Here is an 18,690-nt window from a genome sequence, read left to right as displayed (position 1 = left end):
GTTTGTCTATTGGCCCATAACTAACAGTTTCTCCTTTATACCTGAGAAGCTCCTGGTACCATGTAACACCCACTGAAAGTTACTAGGATTAGGGCTGTAAGCCGTATTTGTTGTGTCACAGCTACAAAGGAAGAAGGTCTAAGTACTTTTTACAAAATAAACATTTGTTTCTAGTTTACTTAGGAGAATTTACATGCATGAAGCCACTCAGTTGTGTCCAACTCTTTGCAACCCCATGGGCTGAAGCCCTCCAGGATCCTCTGTTCATGGTATTCTCCAGGCAAGAATACTGAAGGGGGTAGCCTTTCCCTTCTCCAGATTTTCCGGACCTAGTGATAGAAACCGGGTCTCCTGCATTGCAGGCAGATTCTTTACCATCTGAGCCACCAGGGAAGCCCCATTTACAAGCATACTCTTCATAATCGAAATACAAGGTAATGAGAATTTCCCTGTTAAATACAAATCCACAGAAATGTGACTGTGGCCTGTGTGGAAGCTGAGGTTTTCATGGAGAGAATGACACCACCTGGACGTCCCTGGTGGCTCAGGCGGGAAAGAGTCTGCCTGCAACGCAGGAGACCTGGGTTCAATCCCTGAGTCAGGAAGATCCCCTGGACAAGGAAATGGCAACCCACTCTAGGATTCTTGCTGGGACAATGCCATGGACAGAGGAGCCTAGCTGTCTACAGTCCATGGGGTCACAGAGAGTTGGACGTGACTGAGCGACTAACAAACGTGACACCAGCTGGGAGCCTGGAGGTCAAGGAGTGCTGTCCTCCGGTGAGACCTGAACACATGGCTGGAGTGTGACATGGGCCCTCGCACCATGGGCAGCACGGCCGAGCGCAGCAGTGCCCGCCTCACCTTGGCGTTGAGCAGCAGGAACAGCGGGTGTTCGGGGGTGGTGTGGGCCCGCCACTGCAGCACATCGGGCAGGAACAGGAACTGCAGGAGGGGTAGAGAGGGGTCAGGCCTGGTGGCTTCCTGGTCACCTCTTCACCCCTCCACCCGACCCCTGGATTGGGGAGGGTCAGGCCTGGTGGCTTCCCAGGCGCCTCTTCACCACCCCCCGACCCCTGGGTTGGGGAGGGTCAGGCCTGGCAGCTTCCTGGGCTCCTCTTCAGCCCCCACTCCACTCCCTTACCTTCCTTGCCTGCTCGCTGTCCTCCAGGTGCGACAGTTCCCTCCCTGAGGCCTGAGCGATTCTCTTCCCGGCGACCAGGTTCCCAACGATCATGGAGGCAGGCCCAACCTCTGGAACACGAGGGGACCTGAGTGAGGAGTGATGACTCTGACAGGTAACCTTCTGAATGGGCAGGCAACTCACTCTTTACTACAGTACAGGCTCAGGAACCAGGGAGGAGGGCCGTGCTGAGTGGCAGAGAGAACCTCGCTCTCAGAAGTGAACCCGATAAACACATTCGGCACGAGGCAAATATCCCGACCTTAGCCACAGCTAAACTCGTAGTACATTTCATTGTTTTACTGATTAACTGTGCTTCACTTAATGGTATTTTATATACTTAATAATCAACAAAAGTTATTAGCATTTACTTGAGACTTACATCACCAAAGGAATGGAACACACATCACAGTTCCACCAGGGAAGGGAAGCTAACCATTCACTGGGCTTCCCAGGTACTGGCCGCTGCGGCAGATCACAGTGCTGAGCAGCAGCACGCACAGCGCCCTTGGCCCCATGGCTGGCTGCGGTGGCCGCCCCACGGCTCTTCAGATTCCAAGCTCCCGGTCTGCTCTGGGGCATCATTCGTGCCCCTGGGGCCACCGTGCAGCTTCCACAGCCCGGATGCCAGGCTGCATCCAGTGCCAGGTGGGGCCCCCACACTGGGGGGTGGGGATGTGCTTCTTCCAGGGGGCAGGAGGCAGGGACTGGCCTGCTGTGCTGCTCACTCTGGCTCTCAGCTCCAACCCCAGAGACAGAGGGTTCAACAGGGTGTGCCCTTAAACACAGGCATGGCTGCCGCTGTCTACAGATGCAGCGGGCGTGCTGTGATGTGTACTAACCTGGCTGCTTCTGCCGAGGCTTGGGGAGGTTGGTAACACATGCATGAGGGCACATCAGCACGTTGCACGGGTGCAGCATCCCCTCCAGGAAGCGCTGCTTGGCCTCAGAAACGTGAATCCCACCAAGAGGAGCCTTGGGCAGGGTGTTGGCAGGAACCAGGGCCAGGCAGTACACGCCCACCTGGTGGATGCTGTCGATGGCCTGGAGGGAGCACGACACAGGGGCCTGCGCGTGAGCACTTGCGACCAGCTCCAGGCTGGGAGCCGCAGGAGGGCCAGAACACCCAAGCCCCAAGGTCAAGCAGACTGTGACCTCTGGGACATTAAGAGAAACACGGTGAGACAAGTGTGCATTTCCTACCATTTACACACACGTGTGCACGTGTACACTCCAGTACAAATCTGTAACTGCTCACATTAGAAAGAGCCACCAAAGCAGACACTGAGTTCCTGTGGGAGAAGTGTGGACAGAGGACAGAAGCCAGGCTCCTCTGAATACACTCTGCTTTCAGAGTTGGAACCATGTAAATATTTTATGTCCAAAAAACTTAAAACTTAAAAACCAACCCCTAACAACTGACAGTAAAATAGAACAAACGAACTCGATTGAAGTGGGTCAGGCTAGCACACCCCTCAGACAGAATCTACCTAAAGTGACTTAAACACAGCAATCTGACTGATTCCATCCTAGAGGGGTACACCCTATTGGCAAAAAGAATTGAAAAACCATCCTAAGTTGTGCTCGAAACCTCACACTTGAGAGGTTACATGGAGACTGGAGTGTGTGCAGCGTGGTGTCAGGACATGATTACTTCTGCTGGAGTCATCATCTTTGCAACCTTTCATTATGGAGAAAGGTCGGAGAGTCAAGGAAAACTCCGAGGCCTTAAACCTGAGCTGGAACCAGCAGCATAAACTCATGGTGTGGGGGTGTGGGTGATCTTACAGGCAGAGGATCTGCTCTGTTTCCTACTCTGTCCATTGCCCAGACATGGTCCCAAGTCCACTTCTTGGAGGTTGCAGGGCCCCATGGGTCCCAGTTGTGCCGGGTCTGGGACATGAGATGCCCCCCCACCCTCTGGCATCCAGCTTCCTGTTCTCCATGTGACCCCTCAGAACCCAGAGGTATGTCAAGAGGACTCAGGAGCCAATCCAGAGAGGCTCCCACTGACATATATAGTTACTGCAACCACTAGTTCACAGGGAGACAAAAATCAAAGCTATTCCATGACACCAGTGCAGAATCCAGAAATCAACCCTGGATTTCACTTTCCTGCACAACCTTCCCTCCAGGTCCCCTGGTGACTTCAAAGGACACAGCACTCTTTGTAGAAGACACTTTCAAGGCAGCTGCATTACCAATGAGCAAGAAATGACTGAATTGAAATGCCTCCCCTCCCTTGAAGCCCTACCAAGCCAGTGGACAGACTATCTACCTCCCACGAGGCCCCTGGCCAGCAAATCAAGCCTGAGTCTGACCAGGCCTCAAGATCTACCCAGTGACACAGTGGACAGAGGAGTACAGAGACGGGACCACGAGGCACAACTGTCAGAGCCCAGACTGGGAGATGAACTGGGCTAACCTGTCAAGGAACAAACTGCAAGAAAAATAAAACAAGGAAGAGTCTGCAGACTAAAGAAGACTTAAAAACCTGGGCCAACCAAGTGCAGTTTTTACCTTATTTTGACCCTAAGTTTAACAAACATATTGAACATTAGGTAATTTGGGAAATCTGAATAGTGACTTTAATTACAGAAGAAAGAACTAAAATGCTCAGGAATAAATTTAACCAAGGAGATGAGGGACACATGTATACTTAGAACTGTGAGGGACTGATGAAATAAACTGAAAAAACCACAAATAAATGTAAAGATAATCTGAGTTTATGAATTGGAAGAATTAGTATTGTTAAAAAGTCCATACTACCCCAAAGTCATCTGCAAATTTAATGCAATCGCTATAAAAATACCCAAGACATTCTTCACAAAACTAGAATAAACACTCCTAACACTTGCAGAGAAACACAAGACCCTGGGTTGCCAAAGCAGTCTTGAGAGAAGTACAAAGCTAAGAGGTATCATGCTCCCTGACTTCAAACGTCGTAAAGCTGCAGTAATCAAAGCAGTGTGGACTTGGCACAAAAAACATGGACCAACGGAGCAGAAGGGAGCCCAGGAGTAATCTCACACTCACACAGTTACTGCTTTACCACAAAGGAGACGAGGACAGACAGCAGGAAGAGAGTGCCTTCAATAAATGGCACTGGAAAAACTGGATGCCCCACACAAAACTAACTCAAAGCAGACTAAGGACTTGAATATAAGACCTGAAATGGTAATACTAGAATAAAACATGGGCTACAGTAACCTTGATGTCAGTCTTGGTGATGGTTTTGGATTTGACACCAAAAGCAAAGGCAACAAGAGCAAAAATAAACAGGTGGATTTATGTCAAACTAAAAGGCTTCTGCACGGGAAAGGAAACCACCAAGAAAACAAGAGGAGCCTATCGAACGGGAGAAGAGATCTGTAAAAATACATCTGATAAGGATTAAAATCCAAAATATAGAAGGAACTCATACAACTCAACAGTGGAAAATAATAATAATAATAATACAATTAAAAAACGGGCAGAGGACCTGAACAGACATTTTTCCACAGAGGACATAAGGGACTCCCTGGTGCTCTAGTGGGTAAGGCTCTGCCTACCAAGGCAAGACATATGGGTTCGACCCCCGGTCCACATGTCATGAGGCAAGTATGGCCATGCATCACAACTATTAAGCCCGCTCTCTAGAGCCTGCAAGCTCCAACTACTGAAGCCTGTGCACTAGAGCCTCTGTTCTGCAACAGTAGAGCAGCCCCTGCTCAGTGAAACTAGAGAAAGCCTATGGGCACAGCAGACTCTGCACAGCCAAAAAATGAAAAATAAACAAACAAATCTTAAAAAACAGAAAAAGACATACAGATGGCCGAGAGGTACATATCTCCTCATGGATCATGGCCTTGTTGTGGCAAAGGAGCTTGCATAACTCAATGAAGCTATGAGCCATGCCATGCAGGGTCACCCAAGACAGATGGGTCAGAGTGAAGAGTTCTGAGAAAATGTGGTCCACAGGAGAGAATGGCAAACCACGCCAATAATCTTACGTGAGTGAAAAGCCAAAAAGATACGACCCTGGAAGATGAGTCCCCAGGTCAGAAGGTATCCACTATGCTACTGCAGAAGAGCAGAGAAATAGCTCTAGAAAGAATAACGAGGCTGGGACAAAGTGTAAATGCCGCTTAGTTACGGACATGTCTGGTGGTGAAAGTAAAGTCTGATGCTGCAAAGAACAATACTGCATAGGAACCTGGGATGTTAGGTCCATGAATCAAGGTAAATCAGACACAGTCAGCAGGAGATGGTAAGAGTGAACACTGACATTTTAGCCATCAGTGATCTAAAATGGATGGGAAAGGGTGAATTTAATTCAGATGACCATTATATCTACTACTGGGCAAGAATCCCTTAGAAGAAATGGAGTAGCCCTCATGGTCAACCAAAGAGTCTGAAATGCAGTTCTTGGGTACAGCCTCAGAAATGATAGAATGATCTCAGTTCATTTCCAAGGCAAACCATTCAACATTACAGTAATCCTAGTCTATGACCCAACCACTAATGCCAAAGAAGCTGAAGCTGAACACTTCTATGTTCGGCATAGAACACTATGCTTCTAACACTAACACCAAGACCTTCTAACACTAACACCAAAAAAGATGTCCTTTTCGTCACAGGGGATTGGAATGCAAAAGTAGGAAGTCAAGAGATACCTGGAGTAACAGGCAAGTTTAGCATTGGAGTACAAGATGAAGCAGGGCAAAGGCTAACAGAGCTTTGTCAAGAGAACACACTGATCATAACAAACACCTCTTACAGTAACACAAGAGATGACTCTACCGAAATCAGACTGATTATATCCTTAGTAGCTGAAGATGGAGAAGCTCTATATAGTCAGCAAAAAGAGACCTGAAGCTGACCGTGGTTCAGATCATGAACTTATTGCAAAAGTTAGGCTTAAATTGAAGAAAGTAGAGAAAACCACTAGACCATTCAGGTATGACCTAAATCAATCCCTTATGATTATACAGTAGAGGTGACAAATAGATTCAAGGGATCAGATGTGAAAGACTGAGTATCTGAAGAACTATGGATGGAGGTTTGTGACATTGTACAGGAGGCAGTGAACAAAACCATCCCTAAGAAAAATAAATGCAAAAAGGCAAAATGGTTGTCTGAGAAGGCTTTACAAATAGCTGAGGAATGAAGTAAAAGGCAAGGGAGAAAGGGAAAGATATAACCAACTGAATGCAGAGTTCCAGAGAATAGCAAAGAGAGGTAAGAAGGCCTTCTAAAATGAACAATGCAAAGAAACAGAGGAGAACAACAGAATGGGGAAGATGAGAGATCTCAAGAAAATTGGAGTGATCAAGAGAACATTTCATGCAAGGATGGGCAAAATAAAGGACAGAAATGGAAAAGACCTAACAGAAGCAGAAAGATTAGGAAGATGTGGCAAGAATATATAAAACTATGCAAAGAAAGTCTTAATGACCCAGATAACCACGATGGTGTGATCACTCACCTAGAGCCAGACATCCTAGAGTGGGAAGTCCAGTGGGCCTTAGGAAGTATTACTACAAAGAAAGCTAATTGTGCTGATGGAATTCCAGCTGAGTTATTTCAACTCCTAAAAGATGATGCTGTTAAAGTGCTACACTCATTGTCAGCAAATTTGGACAACTCAGCTGTGGCCACAAGACTGCAAAAAGTCAGCTTTCATTCCAATCCGAAAGAAAGGCCACACCAAAGATGTACAAACTACTGTACAATCATGCTCATGCTAAATGCTCATTTCTTATTTTGTATTTCATAAGGTTACGCTCAAAATCCTTCAAGCTAGGCTTCAGTGCTACATGAACTGAGAACTTTCAGATGTGCAACCTGGGTTTAGAAAAGGCAGAGGAACCAGGATCAAAGTGCCAACATTCGTTGGATCCTGGAGAAAGCAAGGGAATTTCGGGAAGACACCTACTTCTACTTCACTGCCTATGCTAAAGCTTTTGATTGTGTGGATCACAACTAACTGTGGAAAACTCTTAAAGAGATGGGAAAACCAGACCACCTTACCTGTCTCCTGAGAAACCTGTATACAGATCAAGAAGCAAGAGTAGAACTGGACATGGAACAATGGACTGGTTCCAAATTGGGAAGGGAGTACATCAAGGCTGTATACTGTCACCCTGCTTATTTAACTTCTTTGCAGAGTACATCATGCAAAATGCCAAGCTGGATGAATCACAAGCTGGAATCAAGACTGCTGGGAGAAATATCCAGAAACTCAAGACGTGCAGATGATACCACCTTTATGGCAGAAAATGAAGAGGAACTAAAGAACGTCTTAATGAGGGTGAAAGAGAAGAGTGAAAAAGCTGGCTAAAACTCAATATTCAAAATACTAAGATCATGGCATCTAGTCCCATCACTTCATGTCAAATAGACGGGGGGAAAATGGACACAGTGACAGATTCTACTTTCTCAGGCTCCCAAATCACTGAGAACAGTGACTGCAGCCGTTCTCATTAAATTAAAAGACGCTTGCTCCTTGGAAGAGAAGCTATGACAAACCTGGATAGCATATTAAAAAGCAGGGACATCACTTTGCCAACAAAGGTCCGTCTAGCCAAAGCTATGGTTTTTCCAGTAGTCAGGTACAGATGTGAGAGCTGGCCATAAAGAAGGCTGAGCGCTGAAGAACTGATGCTTTCTAACTGTGGTGCTAGAGAAGACTCTTGAGAATCCCCTTGACTCCAAGGAGATCAAACATGTCAATCCTAAAGAAAATAATTCCTGAATATTCACTGGAAGGACTGATGCTGCAGCTCCAATACTTTGTCCCCTTGATGCAGGGAGTCAACTCATTGGAAAAGACCCTGATGCTGGGAAAGACTGACCGCAAAAGGAAAAGGGGTTGGCAGAGGATGAGATGGTTAGAAAGCATCACGCACTCAATGGACATGAATTTGAGCAAACTCCTGGAGATAGTGAAGGACAGGGGAGCCTGGCGTGCTGCAGTCCATGGGGTCGCCAAGAGCCAGATTCGACCTAGCAACTTAACAACAAGAGGGACATAAAAATATGTTACATATCACTAATCTTGAGGAGAAGGCAAATCAAAACCACTACAACACACCATCTCACACCCATCAGAATGGCTATTATCAATAGGACAAGAAACAACAGGACTAGGTGAAGGGGTGGAAAAAGGGAACCCTTGTGCACAATTTGTGGGAAAGTAAATTGGTGCAGCCACTGTGGAAATCAGTATGGAGGTTCTTCAGAAAATTAAAAATGGAACTACCCAATGATTCCATTTTTGGGTATTTATTGGAAGAAAACAAAAATACTAACCTGAAAAAATATATGCACCCCAATGGTGCTTCCCTGGTGGCTCAGAGGGTAAAGTGTCTGCCTGCAATGCAGGAGACCTGAGTTCGATCCCTGGGTTAGGAAGATCCCCTGGGGGAGGAAATGGCAACCCACTCCAGTACTCTTGCCTGGAAAACCCCACGGATAGAGAAGCCTGGTAGACTACAGTCCATGGGATTGCAAAGAGTCGGACACGACTAAACATTTTTCATTTCATTTCATGTTCAATGCAGTATTATTTATAACAGCCAATATTCTTAAGTGTCCATTAATGGATTAATGGATAAAGAAACTGTGGTACACACATATGATTATTACTCAGGCATAAAGAAGAACAAAATCTTACCATTTGCAACAATACAGAGGGACCTGGACAGCACTGTGCTAAGTGAGATAAATCAGACAGAAAAAGCCATAGGATTGCTTACATGTGGAAGCTAGAAACAAAAAATAAATGAGCTCATGGACAGAACATATTGGTGGTTAGCAGAGGTGAGGGGTGGGGGTAGGAGAAATGCGTGAAGGGAGTCAGAAGGGAGAAACTTCCAGTTATAAGATGAACAAGTCCTGGGGATGCAGTGTACAGCATGGGACCACAGTGAATGCTGGGTCGTGTATTCGAGAGTGTATTTGATAAGAGTACATCCTAAAAGTTCTCATCACAAGAAAAAATTTCTGTAGCTGTGTTATGGATGTTAACTAGATGTGTTGTTGTGATTATTTCACTATACATACAAATATCAAATCACTATGCTGTACACCTGAAACTAATACAGTGTTACATGTCAATCATATCCCAATAAAAGTGAAAGTTGCTCAATCATGTCTGACTCTTTGTGACTCCATGGACTGTATAGTCCAGGCCAGGATACTGAAGTGGGTCGCCTTTCCTTTCTCCAGGGGATCTTCCCAACCCAGGGATCAAACCCAGGTCTCCCACATTGCAGGCAGATTCTTTACCCGCTGAGCCATAAGGGAAGCCCAAATCCCAATAAAATTTTATTGCTGATTTTTAAGATGTGATACTGGTACTCCTTTTTTAAAGAAATAAATACTAAAATTTACAGGTAAAACCTCTGAGTCTGGAATTTGCTTCAAAGTCCTCCTGAGGGAGAAGCTGGGAGGGCAGGTCGGGTACAGATGGTTCCTGGACTGGTCGGTGTTGATTGAGGCTGATGGTGGACACATGGGGGCTATTACACTCTTCTTTGTATGACTGGTATATTAGTAACATTCCACAATGAAACACTGAACATCTTCACTAAGTATAAACGTTGTCAGCATTAGTAGAAAAACTGGTCCTCTGACACTCAGGGCTCTCTGGTCTCCCTCATGCTGGACTTAATCTGCTTCGTAGGCGTGTCCTTACCCTGGGGGCTGAGGCTGAGCACATGCCACACAACTGCCCGAAGCTGTTGGGACACCAGGGGGCTCTCTGGAGAGCTGCCAGGACTGAACTCACCCAGAGATTTGGAGAGACACCACTGTCCACAGCAGCCTTATTCATAATAGCCCCAAACCGACAACCCAGTGTCACCAAGATATGGACAAACAAGCAAAGGAAACACAACTCAGCAATAAAAAGGGATGAGCCACTGACACACATATCACAGCGAACGTCATGAATGCGCCACTGAGGAAGACAAGCGGATCAGGAGCCCACACTGAAACTTGGTTGTACGATGCCCTTAGTGGGGGGCAGAGCTTAGGCCCCGACACACAGCAGCTGGTAGTTCCCCGAATGGTGTGAGTGCTCTTAGCTGTGGTTACTGGGGCATGTACACCTGTCAAAATTCATCAATCTGGACTCCTGCAAATCTGCTCTTTCCATGTGTAAGTTATACTCAGTGAGCTAAGTAAACAACGTTCCCTGACCGCACATATAGTCTGTGCTCTTCACTGAAGGCAAAGTTCCCTCCCAGCCCCACAAAAGACTTGCTGCTTCTAGTTTAGTATTTAAGAAAACGAATGTGGATGTGCAGGGAGTAGCAGAGTGTGGGTCTCACGAGATGGGACACACTGGAACCCCTCTGGGCAACACCTCCAGCTGCAGCACACATTTGCTGGAAACATGGCACCAGTGGGTCCCAGTTCCTGCTCCACACCCCAGGGACGGCGGAGCCGTGGGCCCAGGCCCACCTGCAGCACGCGGCTCATCCACTGGAAGCTGTCCTCCTCAGAGGCATCAGGCCGCTGCTCCGCCACCAGCACGATCCGGTCGTCATGGAGGACTGTCACGGAGAACACTGCGATCCTGGGGGGGGAACGGAAGCGATGACCACCCAGCATGATCGGGTGCAGACACTCCACCCCATGAGACACAAACTGCGGTGGGGCTGGAGGGAGACGTGGTCCATAGAATGTAAAAGGAACCAAACCTCCTCCAATGTGGAAAAATGAGTTTCCATTCACAAAGCAGACAGGACCTGGGTGCAGAGAAAAAACGAGGCTCACACTATTAAAGAAATTTCTCCTTAATTGTAATGTTAAGGCATGCGATGATTTTTTCATGTAAAAATATGTGTCCAGAAGATCTATTAATTACATAATTTTTCAGTCCAGCTGATGAAATCTCTCACTGTGCATGACTCTGCGCACGTCTGTGACTGACGTCTGTGGACTTGTATTTCGTGTCTTACTGAAGAATTCGACATGTTCACCTTTTCTGTGTGTTGCCTTTTTCTTCCTTTAGACTCGAGTAGATTCTTTTCCCTCACAAGACCAGTAGCTGGCATGTCTGCTGCATGAGCCCTGGGCCTCATGGACCTACCTACTCACTCATTCCTCTGGCCACTGAGCACACAGGTGCCCATACGCGCGCGCGCACACACACACACACACACACACACACACACTCTCTCTCTCTTTTATACAAGCTTCACCCAGTATTAACATTTCCTCACTTTCACCCATCTTATTTCTCTTAGTACCTTACCTGAAAGTGTTTTCATGAAAACAGTCTTTGTTATAAAACTTCTGAAACCTATATACCCAAGACCATTTTCACTGCAACTGTACAATTAAGTGACATCTTGGGATGAATATATTAAAATCTAGGCTAAAAGTTCCTCTGAAAACCTTAAACATCACTGCATGTCATCCTCTCGCTCCAGACCCTCTTCTGGGGCGTCTGGCGTATCCTGGCTGGAGACCTACCCCATGGCTGCCTCCTCCAGCCACAGGTTCACACATGCACCGCTCCCCCACCCCCGAGGTTACTGTCTGGATGCCAGCCCCGCTCACTTCACTTTTCTCTCAATTTTTCTTTTAGACTTTCTATTTCTTCACTTTTGGAGCAGTTTCTTTTTCTGGCTTTCCAGCTTATCGGCTCCCTCCCTGGCCGCTTCTGCCCCACATTTATTCCACCTACTGAACAACTGCTCTGTTGTGGTGCCTTGACCTCACATTGCAAGAGTTCCTGCAGGTATCCACCCAGTGCTCAGCTCCTCTATGGTAAAGGCAGATAGGTCGCCTCTCCAGCCACAAATGCATCCACCCCACAGCCCAGTCAGCCACTGGGCCAGCGTCACCCTCCCGGTGTCATCAGCTATCGTTGGCCACACCAGGCAGTCTCCCTGACGTACCAGGAGCATGTGCGGACTACCCAGTGTCCCCTCCATGGGCACCTATGCCAACAGTGCCTCCAATTTGTGTGTGTGCCCTGTGCCCCAGCTCTAGGATGCACACACCCACCAGTTCCACTGCCCAGCTGGCTTCCCCCAGGTGGTCAGTCACCCACAGCCATCACCCCAACCTGGACAAGGGCCGGCAGCCATGCTGACCCCTCACTGGCAGAATTCCCTGATGGTTTCTTTAAGGTATAATGGACATGGGTTTGAGCAAACTCTGGGAAATAGTGACGGACAGGGAAGCCTGGTGTGCTGCAGCCCATGGGGTCACAAAGAGATGGACACAACTGAGTGACTGGACGACAACAACGTATTCACGGGAAGGCTCTGGCCAGGCTCACAGGCATCCTTGTTTGAGTAAGAGAAGCACTCCCATGAGAAGAATAACACGAAATAGGTGGCTGAGTGGGCCAACCAGGAATGGAACCCTCCCCCAGGACAAAGAGCCCTGAGCTGCACAGGCTGGACAGGGCCCTTCCTCCCCATCCCAGCCGCCTGGGGCCCCGACCAGCTGGGCCGTCTTATCTGCTCTCTGGATGAGAACCCGTGAAGTGCCTGCCTGACACATTCAGGGAAGGTAAACTGACTCGACCTCAGGAAAGCAAGGCCCCTGGTAACTCAGGGAAAGGCCTCCATTCTGGCCTGCATCCCTGAGGTTCTGCCCTCAGGCACACAGCTCCTGGGTGCTGCTGGCCCAGCCTCCATGCCCAGGCCTTGGTCTGGGTCTCACCCTCGAGGAATCGTGAACTCTGCAGATGGTGAGGACTCTGACTCAGGCATCCTCCTGCAAACATCGTCCTGTTCTTTGCGAAGTTCTCCGATGTACAGGTATTATTAGGTTTTGCGTATTCACAGCACCGGGCTCTCCTTCCACTGTGGGGACCTCTCGAGGGTTAAGCAGAGAAGGAACCTAAAGGTGAGGCAAGGGGACCCGCGCATCACCTGCCTCTGTAGACAAACTTCATGGGCTCCACAGCCAGCGCAGTGGCCACCACGTCATCCGCGTTGTGTCTGCGAAATCCCACCACCATCAGCCCGTCCAGCTTGCCCACGACGAAGACCAGGTCATCCTGAAGGCAACAACACTGGTTGGGCAGAGGACACACAGCAGGCCCTGCGGCGCAGCCCGCAGACCAGGTAACTGAGACAGGCCCTGCACGCCCCCTGCCCACGGTGACAGGAAACACAGGTGGGGTGACCCAGGGTGCGGGGGCCCTAAGCCTGGTGTGCTGGAGTGGGGATGGGGGGAGTCCAGAGCAGGCATCAGTGCAGGGAAGGTCAAAGGTGGGCACACAGCGAGGGTCAAGTCTGTAAAGCACTCAAGGCTATGGACAGGGAACCCCAGCATGACAGCACTGATAGCTGGGCAGGATGGGGTTCCGTCATGGGGCCTGGGCACTGTGGACATCAAAGAGACCCCTCCCCAGCTCTGAGCCTGGCTGGTGGCCCGGGTTTGGCAGGACACACTCACAGGCCCGATGAAGCCCAGAAGCCCCGTCCTGGTGAAAGGTCGGTCGGAGACAGGTGCTCCCCCAGCGGTGACCGGGACAGTCTGCACAGAATGCAGAGGACAACAGTCCTAGAAGGGCTATCACCACATCTCCCTGGAGGGGACGGGGCTCCCTACCCAACCCCACCCCACCCTGAGGCCAGAGGCCCTACTGGCTGGCATGGCCTCCATCAGGCTCCTGCCAGCATGGACTCCAGGGCCCAGGCTTCCCCTCCCACCCCTGTGAAGGCACTGAATTCTCCTGAGGATCCAATGGCTCCAGACCTGAGGCCAGCTCCCCCAGGCCACCCAGGGTCCATGAGGGCTGTAGGCACCCCGAGGAAGGCCACACTCCTGCACGCCTCGCCCACCCTCCTGCCACTGCTGTGGGACCCGCAGGGACCTCAAAGACGTTTTTGGTGATCCCAAGCAGCCCATAGTACGCTGTCGCCGTTGCACTGGAGTCCACACAGATCTCTCCAACTTCATCAGTTTTGCAGAGATGAGGGGTGCCCTCCACCTTCACAACACACACGTTGGCTGAAGAGAGAAAACAACCCTGGAGATCACGCACACACAGACACTGAGGTGGACCATCCAGAGACCTGTGTGAACAGCACCTGCAGGGTGGACACCAACAGTCATGCTCCCCCGTGGAGACCCACACCCCTCTGGCCACGAGCCTGTGTGCTCTGTAGTGGTTCGTGCAGGTAACAGAAACTGCTCCCAGTGACATGGGCTCTGTAGTCACCCTGCACTGCCCTCCTGAGCCCTGTGAGATGGGAGATGCTACTGCACACCTCCGTCTTTGAGGCCGGCTCACACTCCAGACCTGACAACCCCACCCCAATGCATGTCCCTCCTGCGGCCCCTCCCACAGCCCAGTGACCCCCTTCTGTCTTTGCCAAGGAGCACCCCTACCAACATGGCCACCTGCAGCCCAGCCCTTGGCTCTGGGGACCTTGCCTGTCTGGCTCCTGTAGCCCTGGTTACCAGCCTGGCCACAGAGCAGACGTCCAGAAAGGCCTTGATGACAGTGACATGCACACCAGAATGTGCAGCATCCCTTGAATGGAACCCAGTCGCTCAGGCAAGAACCAAACACCCACAGTGCTGGGCGAAGTCCAGCATTCACCTCCACCTGAGGATTCCCTGACTGACTCTCATCTCCAGGACGAGTGAGGAAGACACGCAAGGAAGACTGTCTGGGGAATGGGGGTGGACCCTGGGTCAGTCTCTTCTGCTGGTTCACAGGTCAGGTCACGGCATCAGAGGGGCAGGGAGCAAGGGCGGTGCTGCCGCCTGGCCTGTCCCCTAGATACACACACTTGCACACAGTCCAACCTCCCTCCCACGTCACGACCAGACAAAAAGGCACAAACCCTGCACGTCCTGGGGACAAAACCCTGGGGCTGGCTCAGGGGAGGACTATGCACCTGACTCAGAGCTGCACCCGTCCTATCAATACATACACCTGGGGGAGCACGCACGCACGCACGCATGCACACAAACACACACACCCTGGGCAGCAAGAACACACATGCACACACACGGAGGCGGGGCACGCACACATATACACACCTGGTGGAGCACATACACACATACACACATACACCTGGGGGAGCATGCACACACACACACCACACACTCTCAGGGCAAAAAGCACATGCACACACCTGGGGGGGGCATGTGTCCACATGCGTGCACACACGCACGTGGGGGGGCCCACATGCACGTGCACACACACACACACCTGGGGGAGTGCACACACGTACCCAGGGGGTACGTATCTGCACACATGTGTGCACACACACACAGGGGGGCACACACACACAAATACACATACCCTGAGCAGCACACACACTTGGGGGGCACATGTCTGCACATGCGCACACACATGGACACAAAGGAGGAGCACCCACACACACACCCAGAGCAGCAAAAACATGCGCACCCACATGTTTGCACACACACACACGGGGGACAGAGCATGAACACACACACACACCCAGGGTCTGCTGCGGGTCTGACCCACTGTGGCTTTCTGAATCCCGGTGAAACCATTACACCTGGGAGGTATGTTCAGCAAATCAATGAGATATACTAAAAATGCAATGCCTTCAGCTGGTATTGGTCAACAGAATGACCCCAATTCTTCTCCATGACAACAACCAACTGCATGCTGCACAATCAATGCTTCAAAAGTTCAATGAAATCAGGCCACAAAGTTCTGTCTCATCTGACATATTCATCTGACTTTTCGCCCACTGACTACCACTTCTTCAAGCAGTTCGACAACTTTTGCAGGAAAAGTGCTACCACAACCAGCAGGATGCAGAAAATGTTTTCCAAGAGTTCATCAAATCCCGAAGCACAGATTTTTATGCTACAGGAATAAACAAATTTATTCCTCACTGGCAAAACTGTGTTGATTCCCTAAGATGGCAGAGGAATAAGACGGGGAGACCACTTTCTCCCCATAAATTCACCGAAAGATCATTTGAATGCTGAGCAAACTCCACAAAACAACTTCTGGACGTGGGCAGAGGACATCAGGCACCCAGAAAGGCAGCCCATTGTCTTCGAAAGGAGGTAGGACAAAATATAAAAGATAAAAAGAGAGACAAAAGAGTTAGGGAGGGAGACCTGTCCAGGAAGGGAGTCATGAAGGAGGAGAAGTTTCCAAACACCAGGAAACCCTCTCACCGGCAGGTCTGTGGGGAGTTTTGGAATCTCAGAGAGCAACATAACTAGGAGGATAAATAAATAAATAAAACCCATAGATTACGTGCCTAACTGCAGCTCCCACTGGAGAAGTAGCGCACACGCTCGCATCCGCCACCAGCAAGTGGAGGCTGAACAGGGAGGCGTGGGTTAAGGACCGGGCCTGAATGTCCTGAGGACAATCTGAGGGAGCTAACATGAGATAGCAACCCAAACTGTGGGATAGTCAGAGAGGAAAAAAAGAGAGACAGAGAACTTTCCCACGAAAAGCTCTAACCTAAGGCACTGCCTGGCCCACTGACAGAACAAAGGACTGAGCAAATACCAGCCGGCCCATCCCCTGCCAGAGGCAGGAAGGCAGGAGGGCAATAGCCAGAGCCGGAAAGGGGCAATCTCGGCCCCAGGGATGGCATCCTTTACCAAACTGTGAGCAGGCTCCCAGTTGCTAACTAAGTCTTCCTGGAATCCTGGATGGTTGACATCTGCCAGGAGAGTTGCAGTCAGAGATCAGCTCCCCAGAGGAGACACAACTCACCTGAGATGGCACTCCCGCTGTACACCCAGGAAACTAAGTGGCTGGGACTAAGGAGGTGATAAGAGGCACTGCCCCACGTGGGGAGAGTGCGCTCACCAAGCACCTGGTCACCTGAGCTGCTCAGACCTGGGAAGGGCACAAAACGCAGGCCGAACCGAGTCTGTGCCTTTGTGGAGTACCTGAGAACCTGAACCTGAGCAGCTGAGACCTGGGACGGGCACACAACCCAGGCCTGCTTTAGAGAGCTGCAGAGCAACCTGGAGCCTAAGCAGCATAGACTGGGAAAGCACACACGTGGTGAGTGGGGGCAAACCCAGTGTGGCTGAGACACTGCGAGCACTCCCCACACACGCCAGTGATAGTCGTTTGCAGTGTTCCTCCCTCCCACAGCACGACTGAACAAGTGAGCCTAAATAAGTGACCACCTTTGCCCCCCTGTTTCAGGGCAGAAATTAGACACTGAAGAGACTTGCAAACAGAAGAAGCCAAAAGAAACAGAGGGAACCGCTTTGGAAGTGACAGGTGCAACAGATTAAAACCCTGTAGTTAGTACCAACTACATTGGAAGGGGCCTATAGCCCTTGAGAAGTATAAGCTGGAACAAGAAATTATCTGAAACTGAACTGACCCCACACTGCCCTCAACAGCTCCACAGAAATTCCTAGATTTATTACTATGATCACTTTTTTAATTTAAAAAAATTTTAAGTCCTTTATTACCCCCAAAAGACACTTACTCCTTGGAAGAAAAGTTATGAGCAACCTAGATAGGATATTGAAAAGCAGAGACATTACTTTGCCAAAAAAGGTCCGTCTAGTCAAGGCTATGGTTTTTCCAGTGGTCACATTTGGATGTGAGAGTTGGACTGTGAAGAAGGCTGAGCGCCGAAGAATTGAGGCTTTTGAACTGTGGTGTCGGAGAAGACTCTTGAGAGTCCCTTGGACTGCATGGAGATCCAACCAGTCCATTCTGAAGGAGATCAACCCCAGGATTTCTTTGGAAGGAATGATGCTAAAGCTGAAACTCCAGTACTTTGGCCACCTCACGTGAAGACTTGACTCATTGGAAAAGACTCTGATGCTGGGAGGGACTGGGGGCAGGAGGAGAAGGGGACGACAGAGGATGAGATGGCTGGATGGCATCACCGACTTGATGGACGTGAGTCTGAGTGAACTCCGGGAGATGGTGATGGATAGGGAGGACTGGCGTGCTGCGATTCATGGGGTCACAAAAAGTTGGACATGACTGAACGACTGAACTGAAGTGAACTGAGTTTTCATTTTTATAACCTACTGCTGCTGCTAAGTCACCTCAGTTGTGTCCGACTCTGTGCAACCCCATAGACGGCAGCCCACCAGGCTCCCCCGTCCCTGGGATTCTCCAGGCAAGAACACTGGAGTGGGTTGCCATGTCCCTCTCCAATGCATGGAAGTGAAAAGTGAAAGTGAAGTCGCTCAGTCGTGCCCGACTCTTAGCGACCCCATGGACTGCAGCCTACCAGGCTCTGTCATCCATGGGATTTTAGAGGCAAGAGTACCTACTATTACCTTGCAAAAAAAAAGACCCTATTTTTAAAGCAAATTTCATACATATTTTAAAAATTTTTCTGATTTTGTTTTTTTAATATTGTATTTTTGAGAGTCTAATCTTTACTCTAGATTTTTAATCTTTGCTTTTTGGTATTTGTTATCAATTTTGTACCTTTAAGAATCCAATCTTCAGTACCCATTTTTATTTAGGTGTGTGATTACTGGCTTGATTGCCCTCTCCCCCTTTGACTCTCCTTTTTCTCCCCTAGGTCACCTCTATCTTCTCCCTC

General features: G+C 49.4%; 1 protein-coding gene across 3 annotated transcripts in view; it reads right to left on the bottom strand.

The window, feature by feature from the left end:
- Positions 1-18,690, bottom strand: part of DIP2A (disco interacting protein 2 homolog A) — a 109,749-nt gene that overhangs the window by 21,155 nt on the left and 69,904 nt on the right. For all 3 annotated transcript variants that reach the window (XM_018052503.1, XM_018052508.1, XM_018052511.1), the window contains 7 exons: positions 14,016-14,152; positions 13,595-13,675; positions 13,066-13,193; positions 10,634-10,748; positions 2,026-2,227; positions 1,145-1,254; positions 865-945 (listed from right to left, as the gene is read on the bottom strand). In XM_018052503.1, the coding sequence (XP_017907992.1) occupies positions 865-945; positions 1,145-1,254; positions 2,026-2,227; positions 10,634-10,748; positions 13,066-13,193; positions 13,595-13,675; positions 14,016-14,152 (854 nt within the window). The remainder of the gene's footprint in view (positions 1-864; positions 946-1,144; positions 1,255-2,025; positions 2,228-10,633; positions 10,749-13,065; positions 13,194-13,594; positions 13,676-14,015; positions 14,153-18,690) is intronic.

The sequence above is a fragment of the Capra hircus genome, chromosome 1, assembly GCF_001704415.2.
Source record: "Capra hircus breed San Clemente chromosome 1, ASM170441v1, whole genome shotgun sequence".
NCBI lineage: Eukaryota > Metazoa > Chordata > Mammalia > Artiodactyla > Bovidae > Capra > Capra hircus.
The sequence above is the reverse complement of the archived record's forward strand: the minus strand, read 5'-3'. Positions and strand labels throughout refer to the sequence as shown.